Raw genomic sequence first — 17255 nt, 5'->3', positions numbered from 1 at the left:
GAATTATTTAATTACTAATACACCATTCTTGGATGTTCTACCAACAGTGGATAAATACAACACTTACCATGTCAGCTCGTGTTATTTAACACCTCAAACAAAGTGAAGTGAGTCTACTACCTATGCTGGCATCATGCATATATGCAATAATTATAATTACACCCCTGTTCCATTCTTTGAAACAGGTTTCTAATCCGAAACACGTAACATGAATTTTCTGCCTGTCAGCACAGAAAATATTTTTGTTGCGCCGATTGAAATGCTTTCGACGAATGTAATTGAAGGTGACTATGGATAAAGCATAGGTACGGACAGACGGAGAGTACCTTATCATAATTATGTCCGTTTTATAGAAGTCTGTTCATGGAGAACATATTCCCAAGCAAAGTGCCTGAATTCAGCTAAACACAAAACTCAACTAATATTTGATGGACAGAGATACAGACTGACAAGAGCGGCAATATGTCTCTTCCAATGTTTAAAAGTTTAAAAGCAAACATTACATAATTTTATAACAGCCGTTGTTCACAATTATAGCATGCAAATTAGTAATGAAATATTACCGTGATGAGATTTAATTTAGAAAAATAAATATTGAATATATAATTCAACACACTGGCATAAAATGTGAGCTTTCCGTATATTGTATCATAAAAGTCACACATAAATATTTGCATTCCGATTTTAAAGCTCTCTCTCCACCCCTGCTCCCACCAAAACAATAGAAAGAAAAATTCTATAATTAAATGAATAAAAATAAAACTTAAGTTATTCGCACATAGAATTTAATATTTATGAAAACATCTTTAATAGTTACTGAAAGTGTATATCGACCAGTATACATTTCTTTATAGCGCTAAATCTATTTTAATTTAACAATTAACCTTTGCTTTCAACAAAACTGGTCCAAATTACGCAATTGCTATCCAGGTGACTGTCTCGCTTCACTCGAAATGTCACTGCCACCACAGGCAGAATTCTGCCACATTCTTCCAGAAACGCGTTTTATTTTTACCTCGTATTTCAAGGGATTCACAGAAGACGGCTGATATGTTAAGATTTCACCCCATCAAATCTATCACTGTTTTTGTTAACATTTCATCTTGTTGACAAAAATTCAACGCAAAATTAACTGAAATGACAACTCAAAACGAGATTGGTCTCTGTTTCAAACAGAAGTGGTGTTCACCTTCGATACCACAATGTAGTTAAGATATGTACGTTTAATCCTACATCACCCTTTAATTAAAGTTTCACAAAGTTTGTACAAATTATTCCATCTAGTGACAAAACGTGTTGTATAGTAAACAGTGAAGAGTGTCATTCCTGTCATTGAGCCTTTTGTATTATCAATATAATTAGTGTATGTACGACCCGGTTATATCGGTTTACGGTTTAAATCATCTATACAATTAGTGGGTCTACGGCACAGTTTTAAAGTTCTATTGTTTAAATCAGGAGTGCTTGAATATGAAATAATCAGCTGACAGAAGCTTCATAGATAAACGTTTGCATGGTTAAACGCCAGAGGACCATGCTGAGCTTTTAATACAATTTTCAGCATCAAAGAGTTGCCAGGTTGCATAACACAGACCTAGCAAATGATCGACCTTAAGTGTGCGCATATATACGACATCTGGAGAATTGGTGCCCAGAAAATCAACTTCCTCTTAGGCTCAATGTATGATGTTCTCCCTAAACCAACAAAACATGGGGACTAAATTATGACCCAAACTGTGAACTTCGTGGAGGACATGCAGTTTCAGAGTACTTGCTGTAATCCTGCAATGTAGCTCTAACAGACGATCGTTATCGTTTGCGCCATGACTAGGTGCTTACTGAGATTGCTGCCAGAATATGCACTAGCTTTAAACAAAGAGCTTTAATGTACTAATAGTTATGAAAAAGTCAAGATACAACCTTGATGTGCATGTCCAATACAAGCAGTCAAATCCACCGCACGTTATACGAATGAAGTGCATACATTCACAGTAGATTAATTGCAGAATTATGTAATTATCCTACTTGCATGCAAGATCAGAACAACTGTTTTGGATGAGGTATCAAACATGCACAGCGGATAAGAAATGCTCTTGATATGCGATATCGTCTTATTCAATAACCTATATCACCCATGCTACGTCATTTACCCCCCGATACGTATGCGAAACACGGCAGAACATTTGTGCAACTCATCTTATAATGAAAATGACCTGTATCAACCAGAAACATTTCATTACCGCATACTGTATATTTCATCATCACACTCTTCTTAAGACTTGCGACAACATAAGCAATTCATATATCTATATATGACTTCTAATTGCGTTTACACGTACATGTATATATCTGCTTCAGGTAATGATTGATGATTTTGACAGATCAGGCATCATGCCAATCTGATTTAAATCAGATCTTGGCTTTCCTACGTGAAGATCTGACAACGATATCTTAGGAGTCATGTTCGTGTGACCTTTGAATTACCCAGTGCAAATGCAGCTTTCAGACATCTGTAAGTCAATTAAATCGCTCGGCACACATTAATAGTCTTCAACAATAATGTAATCATAATACAATTTTACCATATATTCTCTACATTTGTTTCTCAATACTGAAAAGTACCTTCAAAGATAAACTCACGGTGAACTTCTTGTCATAGGTTAACCGGCATTATTTTGAAAGGCTGTACAATAAACAAAGCACCGTACATGGGGTCACAGATTTTTTACTACCGGTTCATCATCATTTCCTGATTACTCACTGTGCATTGTCGCCGAAATACACACATACAACCACATCATAAACTCAAATTCTAAAGAATAAACAAGTACCTTCAAATCATCACTAAGAATGCATAAATCTAACTCTTGTATCACCACCGAAAGGCGACAGGAAAAATGCTCTAAAATTAGACCGGGACTACGGGTGCTGAATCGGAACTAATAATTGTGATCTGATTCCATAATGCTCAGTCCCTCAAACGTCAATATATCAGTCTTCATCTGATTGGCTGATAAAATTAGCGACTATGATACTAGCATCGGTCACTAGAAAATGATTCATAAGCTGTCGCTGTCAGACTTTAACTTGGGACTGTGGAGACCTATTGAAGTCTTATTGGGTATTATGACTATATTAATAGTCTTATTGTGAAGGGAGTCTCGTTAAAAGAAGAAAGAGAATAAAAACAAACAAAACACCAAGTTGAATATAAGTATAATTGTAAGCAGTCAAACAAAATACTTTTAGAAGGAAAATGTACTTTGAAATACCACATTTATGACCTCAGTGTCCTGCAAAGTGAGACTAGTATTACATTTACGTGTAGCTTTCTCACTGATGACATCAAAACAAGAAAAACAAAAGTGTAAAACGTTTATAAGTATGTATTATAAAGGTATCCGCATCATTTAACTCGGTACATAATTATACTATAATAGGGCAGGCCACCCAACCCGTACTAGTTGAATTACAGAAAGTCAAGGCTGTGGCACCATTACATAAACCAGGTCAGAGATGCAGCTTTAGGGATTTCAGTTTAGTTAAATTAGATAGGAATTTTAAAAGTCAAGTGTATTATTATTTTTTGTGATAGTATTAGCATAAATGCTAACCCATCAAAGTGGTGTAATCTCTGGTGGGAGGGTCATTATCCATGACATAAATGCTAAACCTAGCTATGTGGTGTAATCTCTGGTGGGAGGGTCATTATCCATGACATAAATAATAAACCTAGCTATGTGGTGTGATCTCTGGTGGGAGGGTCATTATCCATGACATAAATGATAAACCTAGCTATGTGGTGTAATCTCTGGTGGGAGGGTCATTATCCCTGCCATAAATGATAAACCTAGCTATGTGGTGTGATCTCTGGTGGGAGGGTCATTATCCATGACATAAATGATAAACCTAGCTATGTGGTGTGATCTCTGGTGGGAGGGTCATTATCCATGACATAAATGCTAAACCTAGCTATGTGGTGTAATCTCTGGTGGGAGGGTCATTATCCCTGCCATAAATGCTAAACCTAGCTATGTGGTGTAATCTCTGGTGGAAGGGTCATTATCCATGACATAAATGCTAAACCTAGCTATGTGGTGTAATCTCTGGTGGGAGGGTCATTATCCATGACATAAATGATAAACCTAGCTATGTGGTGTGATCTCTGGTGGGAGGGTCATTGTCCATGACATAAATGCTAAACCTAGCTATGTGGTGTGATCTCTGGTGGGAGGGTCATTATCCATGACATAAATGCTAAACCTAGCTATGTGGTGTAATCTCTGGTGGGAGGGTCATTATCCCTGCCATAAATGCTAAACCTAGCTATGTGGTGTAATCTCTGGTGGAAGGGTCATTATCCATGACATAAATGCTAAACCTAGCTATGTGGTGTAATCTCTGGTGGGAGGGTCATTATCCGTGCGATAAATGATAAACCTAGCTATGTGGTGTGATCTCTGGTGGGAAAGTCATTATCCATGCCATAAATGCAAACTCCTACCAAGTCATGTGATCTCTAGAGGGATGACCATTTTCATGCCACAAATTCTAAACCTAGCTAAGTGGTGCTATTTATAGAGCGTTCATCAGTTTCCACGCCATAAATGCTATACCCGGCTAAGTGGTGTGATCTCTAGTGGTAAAATCATTTTCCATGCCATACATTTCTAAACCATGCTAAGTCGTGTGATCTCTAGATGGAGGATCATTTTCCATACCATAAATACTAAGCCCAGCTAAGTGATGTGATCTCTAATGGGATTATAATTTTCCATGACATAAATTCTAAACCCAGGTAAGTGGTGTGATCTCTAGTGGGATGATGATTTTCCATGCCACACATTCTAAATGTAGCTTAGTGGTGTGATCTCTGGAGAGGTGCACTCTTACGAAACTTCCTTTGTCAGAAGTCGAAATGTAAGAAACTAAATCAACCAATCAATGAATCAATCAATGAATCAAGCGATCATTCTAATTAACAGATACTCAAATAATATGTAATTTCAACAAGAAAAACTGAAAAGAGTTGCAGATGACTTGTGTTGGTCTCAGTTAGTTAACACTATTTAAATTCGTACGCTTTCTGTTAACAAATATTTTAGTAATATAGTCAATGTAAATGGTGTTCCTGTCCAAATTCAAAAAGGTTTATAATAAAGGTGGAGCAGAACTACGTCTTCATTCCCCAAATGATACTGAACATTGTGTCGGAATCCTTTTCTGAAGTGCAGTGATTTACTTGGCATAATGCAAGATTTTATTTACCGTATTACTCGCGTATAAACCCGTTCCCGTATAAGCTGACCTACCAAATTGAATAGGTTAAAACATAATGTGCAGTGCACGACCTGCTCGTAAGTCGACTCAAAATTACGAGAAGACATCACAAGATGAAAGCGTTAAGTTCTAAATTTAAATATGTAGCCAAACCAGGTAACTAAAATAGCCTAATGAAAATGCATTTATCAAGCCATTCAACCGTTCCACTTTCGTCTATCCATCCCCATTGCTATGGAAGAACGATAACTCCAGGAAATGTCATGTTTTTCGGCAGTCTTCCGTTTAAAAATGGTGACAGTAGGCAACTTTGAACAGTTAGCTAAGCAGGTCATACCAGCTGTGAAATGTGTTTTATTTTTTTTACGGCCGGTCGTTTTTATCAGAATAGTCTTCTCACAGACAGCAGTGACACTTGTGTTGCTCGGAAGGCAGAGGTATGCATTTTATTTATATATTTTAAAAAATTAAAAAATATTAACCAAGCAAAAGAAAAGTGCAAATCGAACATAAATTGGAATGAGAATGACAAACATATAATTCCTGTATTTGAACCTAATGAAATAATGACGTTAACATTTGTGTTCAAAATATATTATATGCATTAACACTTTTGAGATTATGTACTTACGTATTATTTTTTATTTTATCGAAGTATGAAAAAGATAGTGAAACTCATCACCTATATATTATGGGACATATAATTCACATTTGATTAATGTATATAAAAAATTTTAAATCATTTTTCAAAAAAATAGAACACAATGAACACAATAATCAAAGTACCGGAAGTACTGTGAGACTAATATTTCTTATAATGGCATGATATTGAAGAATGCTTATGTTTTAACGGTGGTTTATTTATTGATTTTAGTCGTCGTATTTTCAAATCTTTAAGGATATAATTAAACAACTCTTTGAGAAATGTTGTCACTTCAGCATAAACTGAGAAGCATCGATTCAAACTGCCCTTTTTGTTGCACACTGCAATGTCAACAACGAAAAATAGTAATAAATAAATAAATATAAATAAATAAATAAATAAAACTTCGTCAAGAAAATATTTCTACTATTCAAGAAACACAATTCACCAAAACCTATCTTTAATCTATTTCGATCTCACTGGAGACCAGCATGTGCAACTGGGTAATTCATTCTGCTCGGTCGTTCTAGATCATTTTGTATATATTTGGTTGGATCGAAAAGTGCAAAGCGAAATTAAGAAAATGTTCAGAACTTCGCCGAACAGATGTTTCAATGAGAGAATGACTCTAAAACCGTCCACTGTTCAAAAGCAAGTATATATATATATATATATATATATATATATATATATATATATATATATATATAAATATATATATATAACTGACAGGTTTGCGCGACACCCGTATTTAAACCTTCTGTTGCACTACACAGTGCAACATTCTGCCAAAATAGTACATATTGTTAACAAGTATTTACGACTCAATAAATATTAAATATCGTTAAATTACTGAGATACAAAACAAACATTAAATGCTAATTATATTATTACAATCTTAATCGCAAACGTTTGATCAAGCACTAAATTCCTTGTGTCACACGTATCAACAGTAAATATTGGCCTCCAAACAAGTTGGTGGTGCGGGAAAATTATAACATGCACCATCCTAATGCGTTATCCTTGCAGGAGAAGGTAAGTGCATTATTTTATTGTTGAGCATAACTTATTCTACGTAAAAACTAGTTAAATCAAGCGTTTATTGGTGTTCAATGATGATTGCATCCACCGCGTAATGGAAATCTGAGGTGCTTCCAATACGTAAAATTGACTCCAAAACAAAGATGGCGGACATAGTGAAATACATTAAACATTGTGCATAATATCAATCATACAGAACATTTGTTTTGTAAGACATCGAACATAACATAGTCTCAGAATATTCATATGTACACGAAACTATCATATATGTGATTTACAGCATTGAAACAATGTAACCCAATGATATGACACACTGGAGGTGCATCCAGTACATACATTGCCTCCAAAATAAAGATGGCGGACATCGTGACATACATTTAACATTGTACATAATATGAATGATACAGAACATTCTTTGGCAAAACATCTTACTTAATATAGTCTTAAACTACCCATCTGGACATGAAACTAGTATATTTGTATTCATGTAAAATTCGTAACGATATATATATATATATATATATATATATATATATATATATATATATATATATATATATATATATTGTAGTTGTGGTATGTATTTCCGCTAGTGTACGAGAAGGTATATCCAGCGAAGCATGAACGTGCTTCAAATTAAGAAAAAGACAAAATGTTAACAAAATTAACAACTGATCAGGTAAGGTATATGAGCAGTTGCATACTCTAGAAGTTAGCCTTCTTCGTTCAGTTCGGTTGGATGTAACGAGTGGCACTAAATGTGACTGTTAAACTAAGTATAGATCAACATGCTTAGTTATGGTGCATGTAACATGCATAAATCCATGTGCTTAGTTATGATGCATGTAACATGCATAAATCCATGTGCTTAGTTATGGTGCATGTAACATGCATAAATCCATGTGCTTAGTTATGGTGCATGTAACATGCATAAATCCATGTGCTTAGTTATGGTGCATGTAACATGCATAAATCCATGTGCTTAGTTATGGTGCATGTAACATGCATAAATCCATGTGCTTAGTTATGGTGCATGTAACATGCATAAATCCGTGTGCTTAATTATGGTGCATGTAACATGCATAAATCCATGTGCTTAGTTATGGTGCATGTAACATGCATAAATCCATGTGCTTAGTTATGGTGCATGTAACATGCATAAATCCGTGTGCTTAGTTATGGTGCATTATAACATGCATTTTTTTCAAATATATGATAATTTCATTGATTACATTTCCATTGGGTATTTTTATCAATCACTTCAGTCAGTCTGATTGCAACATAGATTATGCTTGCTATATTACTTTCCCAGATCTATTCAGTAATCTTCATCATCGTGTATGCAGTCGGGGTCAATTTGCATCATAATTAATAGTGTGCATTTTAACATCTGCGAAGAACAAGTCTCGCTCATATCAATTGCGAAGCTTCCAGCACACCAACAAATTTACGAGTTTATTCTTTATTCCAAATTATCATTGTTTTTTTTGCAATATAACATTATTTTCTATATAGACCTATCTTTTCACATATTAGATCATAATAAACAGGCATTAACTGTCAAAATGAGAAGAACAAATGCACAAAACTATACGAAATTAACCTTACAAAAATAGTATGTCCGAAGCTAAACTACCATAAGAAACGGGGAAAAGAGAAATTCCAACAGTCTGTATTTTTAGAAAATTATGCATATGTGTCATTAAGATTTATATTTTAAATAATTATTAAAAAAATACAGTAGAGAGCTGGAAAAGATGCAGATGTGCAGAGAAAATATGCTTATACTCTTTTGCAACAGTCTTACCCCACAAGTATTATAATGCGATAAAAATCAAATTTTCACTGCTCTCTTACCCCCTGTAAACAGAACAGTAAACCCGGATCTTCGCCTTCATTGATAAAATTTAAGAAGACTTTCATCATGTTCTATTCTGCTGCATTATTATCCATCCCACCCACCCCTAAAAGAGGCTTTAGAGCAGGGGGCTTCATGAGGACATTTTTGATGGCTCAATGGCTGCACTACACTAGTAATCACTTGGGACACCAGACTAAGTTTCTTCACCATTATATGAACAGTCTACACCTTTCATAGTTAATAGCTTCACAGTGCTGATTTATTACAATAATTAGCTGTAATAGAATTATAGTTGACACACATAAAAATGAGGAAAGTAATCTTTTAAAGCACATACATGTAGTAAGTTTAAAAATTTATATTACTGTTAAGGGAATTGATTTTGTTGCACTGTCCAGCATCTAGGTCTGTTATTTCAAAATGTCATCGAGTTCACGTTTCACATTAAGCTTGATATCTATTCCATTTTGTTGAAAACAAAACCTTTGATTATTCAGTGTTTTCTGATTGAGTACAACTGATCATTGATCTGGGTTTATCACTGATTCTGCATATTGAGTGCAACTGATCATTGATCTGGGTTTATCACTGATTCTGCATATTGAGTACAACTGATCATTGATCTAAGTTTATCACTGATTATGCATCTTGAGTACAACTGATCATTGATCTGGGTTTATCACTGATTTTGCATCTGAGTACAACTGATCATTGATCTAAGTTTATCACTGATTCTGCATCTTGAGTACAACTGATCATTGATCTGGGTTTATCACATTTGATTCTTTAATATTCATTTATCTGTATCATGTGTCAGATTGTTTTTGCTGGAAATACAGCCAGTTTAAAAAAATTTATGCATGCAGTTTTCAGTCACAAATTTGTATGATGGAGATGTATATGTAAGACATTACAACACACATGTAATAGAATACACTGTGGCAGAAATGATAAGAAATGACCGGTTAAGCAAGCAATATATATATATCTATATATTCCTTTAAATAATTGTCTATCTGCATCTTTCTAGATTTTCAGCATTGTACATAGGATATCAAGGATAGAGGATGGTGTATCCCCTAAGTTTCGTATTTGTGGAAGACTCAAAATTTTAGAGACAAAGGAAAATAATAGTATATAACGCACTGTAAATGCTCTAAAAATTCCATTATCATTTTTTGCCAGTTTAACGTTGTGATTTGCACTTAATGGTTATATTTTCCTTGGACATAATAACATTATTGCAATTAAGTTGTATCATGTCCTCAAATAAAACATGAAAACATTAACAGATTGGTTAATGAACTGAATTAGGGAATTTAACATTAACAGATTGGTTAATGAACTGAATTAGGGAATTTAACATTAACAGATTGGTTAACCTGAAATGAATTGAATTAGGGAACTTTCGATATCAGATCTTGACCTCATGTAACTTGAGTACACTCAGTATCTACTAGTATTTAGAATTACTTTTCTTTCCAAACTAACAGATAATGAATTAAATGACATGTATATTTGCATAAATTTAGCCTCTGTTGTCATTATTTAAATCTCAAATAAAGTAAATCTTGTTTTAATTATTTGGACATGCTGTAATGTATACATACAGGTCTCTAAGCCTTGATAAGTTAGGAATTTCATTGATTTTGTGTGATAAAAGGGGGTTCGGTGGGGCGGTTTGTATGAGAATACCTACCTACATACCTAAAGTACCTATTTAGATCATACCAGTATTTGCTTAAAAGAGGAATGAATAACAGATATTTATACTTTCTTTGGCAGTATTTTCTACAGTTTGTACCTGCGAGAGGAAATATATCGGCTGTTAGAACAAGCAAAGTTCTTTTTATTTAATGATCAAATGTGTTAGCCAAATATATGTATAACTGATTTCAAGTATATATCTTACTGGATCCCTTGTGATATCGGTTCTTTAGCATTTATGTGTTGCTGTGTTTTGTAGATATTCGCACAGAAAGTAGCAACATAATTCTCTTTCCCAAATCCAGGTAAAGCAGAAGATAAAAAGAAATAAAACTCAAGAAAATAGTATTTACCCCTTGTTGGATTTGAACATGGTTTGTCTCAAATGCATTGTGACCATTCATGCTTACAATTAGACCACAAAAACATCTAAGAATAGGTTCAGTTTTCTAAGAAAAATAGGTTCAGTTTTCTTAGTCATAATGTTATCAATGTCTGTTGACTAGCAATGAAAAAATATCATATTTAACTCCTGTAAGTTATCAGTATTATTTATCTCTGAAAATCCAGTAATTCATTGTTTATCACAGACAAACACATGCACACACACACACACACACACACACACACACACATATATATATATATATATATATATATATATGTGTGTGTGTGTGTGTGTGTGTGTGTGTATATATACACACACACACACACACATATATATATATATATACACACACACACACACACACACACACATATATATATATATATATATATATATATATATATATATATACAGACACACAGTAAAAAATATTGGTCTCTCAAGACAGGTGACCTCTCAGGACAGGTATTAACACTATATAATCAATAAATCCATGCATGGAGATCCTGGTCTCTCAAAACAGGTGTTCTCTCAAGACAGATTTTACTATATATATATATATATATATATATATATATATATATATATATATATATATATATATGTAATATTTGTTTTCCAGGTGTGCCTATAGTAACTAGAGTTGAACCTCACTATGGGAGTTTGAATGGAGAGACAAGACTAACCATCTATGGATCAGGTAATAAACAAGTTCTGTGTCATTAGCAGATCAGGTAGGGTTCAGGTCAGAATTTTATCATTCTGCATGACAGTTTGAATTGTTCTTTTCATAATATTTTGAATTAGACTATTATCATACTCTTCAAGCAAACCTGACATCTTTGTTTTGTGATCTTGTCGTTTTATTTGCATGTATGTGTTTTTTAATATTGTAAAGCTCTTAGAGCTCTTAAGATTAGGTGCTATACTGTCTACATTATTATTATTATTATTATTATTATTATTATTATTATTATTATTATTATAAAGTTATTTATTACAAATTCAGTTGTGATGATTGGCATGGTAAGAGCCAGTTTTAGCTTTTGGTTAATATCATTGTCTTCACCTGAATCCCTAACTAGAAATATAAATTGCTCTGGGAAAATAAACAATTGTTGGTTTGTAAATACATGAACATTTTGTAAAAGCAATATTTAAAAAAGAGGGCAGCAACATTTGCAACAGAGAAAGATTTTGATGGAATTGAAAGCAATAGATGATAAAAATATTCTGAAACATTTGGATATAATAAAACAAGAAAATCTTGGTTTTATGTTGAAGGTTTTGCTGATGATGATGACAGAATTTCCCACCCTGGAAATTCCGACAACGGAAATGGAAACAAATTTGGACATGAAAATTCCCACCCTGACAAAAAAGTTTTCCTGGTCTCAAGCACGGCAGAATATGAGTGCACAGTCCCAGTGGATGGTACTTTGGAGAACCAGATCTTCTGTTATACACCTAAGTGAGATTTGTATTACATTTTTATTACATAGCCTAATATATGCATGTGAATAGTTTTTATGTACTATTCTCAAAATTGACTATTATGGCATGAAAACTTGTGTGTTCAACTCTGAAGTGGGTATTTAAAGAAGTAGAAATGACAATATTAAATGAGTTATACGTGACAAAAAGTTTGAATCATAAAGGTGATTTTAAGGATAATAATCATTTAATTTTCATAAATTATAGCTTAATCATAAACCTAACCCTGGAGAACTCTCACACAGTGGGTCCAAAAACATAGACCAGAGCATATGCTAGGGCACAAATGACTGAACAACTTCAAACAAATCAAGAAAGCGATGGAATTGATAGGGTGGATTGGCTGCTCCTTTTATAGTTGTGTTGTGAATAATTGTCGATAAATTTTTCTAATGAAATTGTTAGCTTTCTGTATAATTACCTTTTTTTAAGATGACTGAACCTTGAAAACTTTCTGTAAACATTATTACAGGATGTTTTAACACAAACCACATGTAATCCAGTGAAAACGCTGTGTCTTATGCTACTGCCTTTTGCATTTCAATATTAATACATTTTGTTCTTATTGTTGACTGAGAAGAAAAGAAGTATCTTTTTAAAAAAGATGGACATTTATTTTGAAAAGCAACGTCAAAACTCAATTTTAAAAAAATTGCTTCATAAAAATAGTGATACTGTTATTTCATTGCAAGTAAAATTTCAGGAACTATATGTTTAGTACAAACTCTGGAATTTGCATTTCCATAATGAATTCTTAAAAGTTGTAAAACAAAATTTTTCATGCACTTTTCTTTGATTCCATTGCTCTTCTTCATCACATTTGTGATCGATTAGGATGAACCACTGATCAATGTTAGATACTTTAATTATGTTACTTACATAATAATATTTTCGACGGTATTTGATTGGTCAGTTGAATTGAGTTAACACAAGATCTTAATCGCTAGCTCTTACACAACTAAGATTTTAATGTCTGATTATTTTTATTAAAACATTCTAGACCCATTACTTGATTTCATACAAAAAATTAATGTGATAGTACAAAATAAGCATTGTAACAAGGAAACAAACACTTCCACACGCTGGACATAAAAAGAAGGCACATTTGGGTTTTTCTGGAACTGTTTACTGGCAGTGCACTGATCATTAATTGACAGTTCACACGTTTGAATATATGATGATTACACTGAAACCAAGTTAAAATATAAAGCTGAAAAATGAATTTAATTTTATAAGATGTAATAATTCGTATTTGTTTTTTAAACTGTTGTCACCAGTAGTCATTACTAACATTTTAATTGATTGATAATTAATGGTGTAATTATGTACAGTGTACTGAGATTTTATAAAATATTAAATGCAACACAATTTATGATTTTGCATTAAAAAATGCTATATTTCATGAATTACAATTATAAACAAGATTAAATTTATCAGTTTTGATCATGATTTTGTTAACACCTGCTCCTTTGTGACAAGCAGGTTTGTGGTCTCTCTCGGCACACTAAAACTTGGAGGCAGTGCATTTTTCTTTGGCTCAGGGCACAAGGGGCCTTAAAACATTGAGAAAAATTAAATACTATTTGAATGGTACTTACATGATTAATTCTTTGTCTCAATAATGCATAAATTGGGATAGATTGAGTTTCAGCAGAGATTGAAATATATGGTCCCAACTTGATCAGATTTGTTTTAAAGCATATCATAAAATACTTAATTTGGAAATGCACCTCTTTGAATCCGATAAGCCTAATTATACTTTTCTGTGATCAGAAGGACATTTTTTGGCATTTGCTGTTTAATAAAAAGTTTGATATATATTGGCTTGCTTCACCTAAGACTAATGTATAAAACAAAATGTGTCAAACTGTTTACCAGTGCTAAATGGTTAATTAAGTGGGTACATTAGGGAGATGAAAAGAAGTCAAATTTTGAATATGAGAAGAAAAGGCTCCTTTTGCTTTTAGAGAAGTATCCATTTATATGTCCTTTTTATATGCTTCTTTTATAATACGATTAGCTTCTTTGTAATATCCTAACACCATCTTACCTTTCATTTTCTTTGTTTTCAGGTGGATGCGGAAAGATGTTTATCACCTTGAAGTGACTGTAAATGGAGTACCAGTCAAAGATAGTAACTACTGTTATGGAAACAAGTACTCATGGAACTGTCTGTACTCAGTAGGTTGCATGCTTCCTGCTGTAATGCCATGTTCATATTGTTGTAGTGATTGAGTGGCAAATACATATGTACATGCAATTCCAATATTGATTAATCCCATTATTGGCTGCCCAACTGGTATTGCACTTTGTTTCATTTTCCGTAGACCTTTTCAAGTTTTCTTATTATTTGCAATTTAATTTTTTTTCTCTCAGCATTATCAATTTGTTGTGAATATTGTCTCGTAGACTTGAGTTTTGATAGGTTTTGTCACATTTGGAACAGTTATGATCTTTTCATTGCTCAACATGTAAATTTTAGTTTTTCTTATCAACTCCATTTTCAATCAGTTTATGAATTGTGATAATTAATTTTGTTTTGTTACGAGGGATGTTGCTCAAAACCAACATGACTTTGGTTTCCCCAAGATAACTTCACCCACATTTTTGGGATTTAAACCAAAACTTAGTATGAAGAGTCTTTGAGTCAGTTTGATTTTCAGTATTCCATTGTATCATTAACAGTGGTTATGGTCCCTGACTGCTTATCCTTCTTCCTTTTGGTTTCTGCAGAACAATGTTATTAAGCTTTGTTGCATTTTGAGCATTTTGCTTATAGTTTTTTTAATTATATATTTCGTAATGGGATATTGTACTATATCAGTCAGAGAAAATTCATATTGATACAATGGCAATACCATTTTATTGCCACAGTGGTGATATCACTTTTAGAACTACTTTCTTTTACCTTTTAAGAAATATATCTGTCTTTAAGTATGTTATTCAGATCTTCATTTCCATACTTAGTCCTATTTAATTTGTCTTTTTATCCTTCTCTCTCATGATAAACAGATCTCAAAATGTCTGTAGATCCCCATGTATACATTATTTTATCAAAAAGTAAATGCTATATAATTTTTTTTAAATGTTTAAAAATGAACATTAAGGTACAAAAAGTAGGCTTCAGGCTATTAACGTTATAAAATTAGTTTTCCAACTGAATCCTGCAAATGATCAGGGACTGAACATATATGAACTGCTGTTGCTATAAGATACTCTGAGGCCCATACAGTATGTATTTTACATTTTTATCACCAATGGAAACATTTTGAGGAAAAACTGTTGGTCAGTTATAACGTTTTTATGACCTGATGTGGTAAAACTAGATAAACAATGGAGATTTTTTAAATAACAAAATACGTAACATCAAAGGGAACGAAGCATGTCATTCATAATCAGTAAGTAACAATGGTCGAAGACACTATGTAAGAAAGGTGTAATAATCACACCTCATTCGTAATTGGCATTTTATAATCTTTAGTTGTTTGGTCACTACATTTAAAGCATAAAAAGAAATGTTTTTGTTTTGTACTTTTTGATTAATTAGTTTGGAAATATCCTTTGACTAATTAAGTACAGCTTGAAGCAGATCTCGTTTCTGTTAATTTTGAATTCTGACTGTTGTGAAAATGGCTTAATGCTCACAGGTAAAATATTGCTAGTCTTGACCATGTGAATTGAATGTTAAATAAATGTATTGTCTGCAATCAGTATGATTTATCCTGAATGGCACGATGTTTCCACTGTTTGTATTGCAAACTGTTTTGTTAAGGCAGGGTTCATTGAGCAAACTGATATCATTACCAGTCATAGCGAACTGGTAATGAGGATGTTGATTTCTTGTATTATGTTACCAGTCATAGCGATCTGGTAATAAAGATGTTGATTTCTTGTATTATGTTACCAGTCATAGCGATCTGGTAATGAGGGTGTTGATTTCTTGTATTATGTTACCAGTCATAGCGATCTGGTAATGAGGATGTTGATTTCTTGTGTTATGTTACCAGTCATAGCGATCTGGTAATGAGGATGTTGATTTCTTGTATTATGTTACCAGTCATAGCGATCTGGTAATGAGGATGTTGATTTCTTGTATTATGTTAATTCTGACAGTGACACTGTGAAACCTGTACCAGCAGTTGAAATGATTTGTTGTACCATGAAGATAATGTTTGTGACATTAGTGATTGCTATGAATTAAATAAGTTATTTTGAACAACGACGATTTCACATAAAAGTAATTTCATGATAAGATGTATGCATGCAAGTTTATATTGCTTGAAAATTCTTTTATCCTTACTTATGGGTTCTGAAAGTAATTGTGTCAATATAAGTTGTTTATTACATGAAAGTTCAGTGTCATCAACACATGGACAAGTGCATTAAACATTTTAGGTAAAATTATGAATTTGGAAAAAACATTTTATTTAAATGTTCTAAAAAATCCCAGTCCTCCGTGAAAAGTTAGAAATATTATTTGCTGTAAATATTTGACTTAATTCTGAATTGTGCATGCAGGCTTTTTCTTCGGCAATTGAGTGAATTACGTCCATTTGACCTGGAAAACATATTACATTAGGGGTTGTGAGTCGACCAGTCCTATCACTAACTCTTAATGCTGAGCGCCAAGCAAGGCAGTTGCTAGTACCATTTTTATAATATCTTTGGTATGACTTGGCTAGGGTTTGAACCTGCAACCTCCTGGTAGATACTCTAATCACTAGGCCACCGGAGTGGTCTAGTTTAATTGTGTCAAGATTATCTTTGATGTTTATGATAGTTGCAGGAAGAGGAAATCAATGATGATTTGATTGGATTAACTTTTGATAAGATATTGAATG

General features: G+C 33.1%; 1 protein-coding gene across 2 annotated transcripts in view; it reads left to right on the top strand.

Moving 5' to 3' along the window:
* The window catches only part of LOC149793387 (fibrocystin-L-like), a 221327-nt gene that overhangs the window by 20573 nt on the left and 183499 nt on the right, over nt 1–17255 (top strand). For both annotated transcript variants that reach the window (XM_089967368.1, XM_089967369.1), the window contains exons 2-4: nt 11543–11620; nt 12205–12391; nt 14487–14595. In XM_089967368.1, coding sequence (XP_089823494.1) covers nt 11543–11620; nt 12205–12391; nt 14487–14595 — 374 coding nt within the window. The remainder of the gene's footprint in view (nt 1–11542; nt 11621–12204; nt 12392–14486; nt 14596–17255) is intronic.

This window comes from Sinohyriopsis cumingii, chromosome 8, assembly GCF_028554795.1.
Source record: "Sinohyriopsis cumingii isolate HCF-2022 chromosome 8, ASM2855479v2, whole genome shotgun sequence".
NCBI lineage: Eukaryota > Metazoa > Mollusca > Bivalvia > Unionida > Unionidae > Sinohyriopsis > Sinohyriopsis cumingii.
The sequence above is the reverse complement of the archived record's forward strand: the minus strand, read 5'-3'. Positions and strand labels throughout refer to the sequence as shown.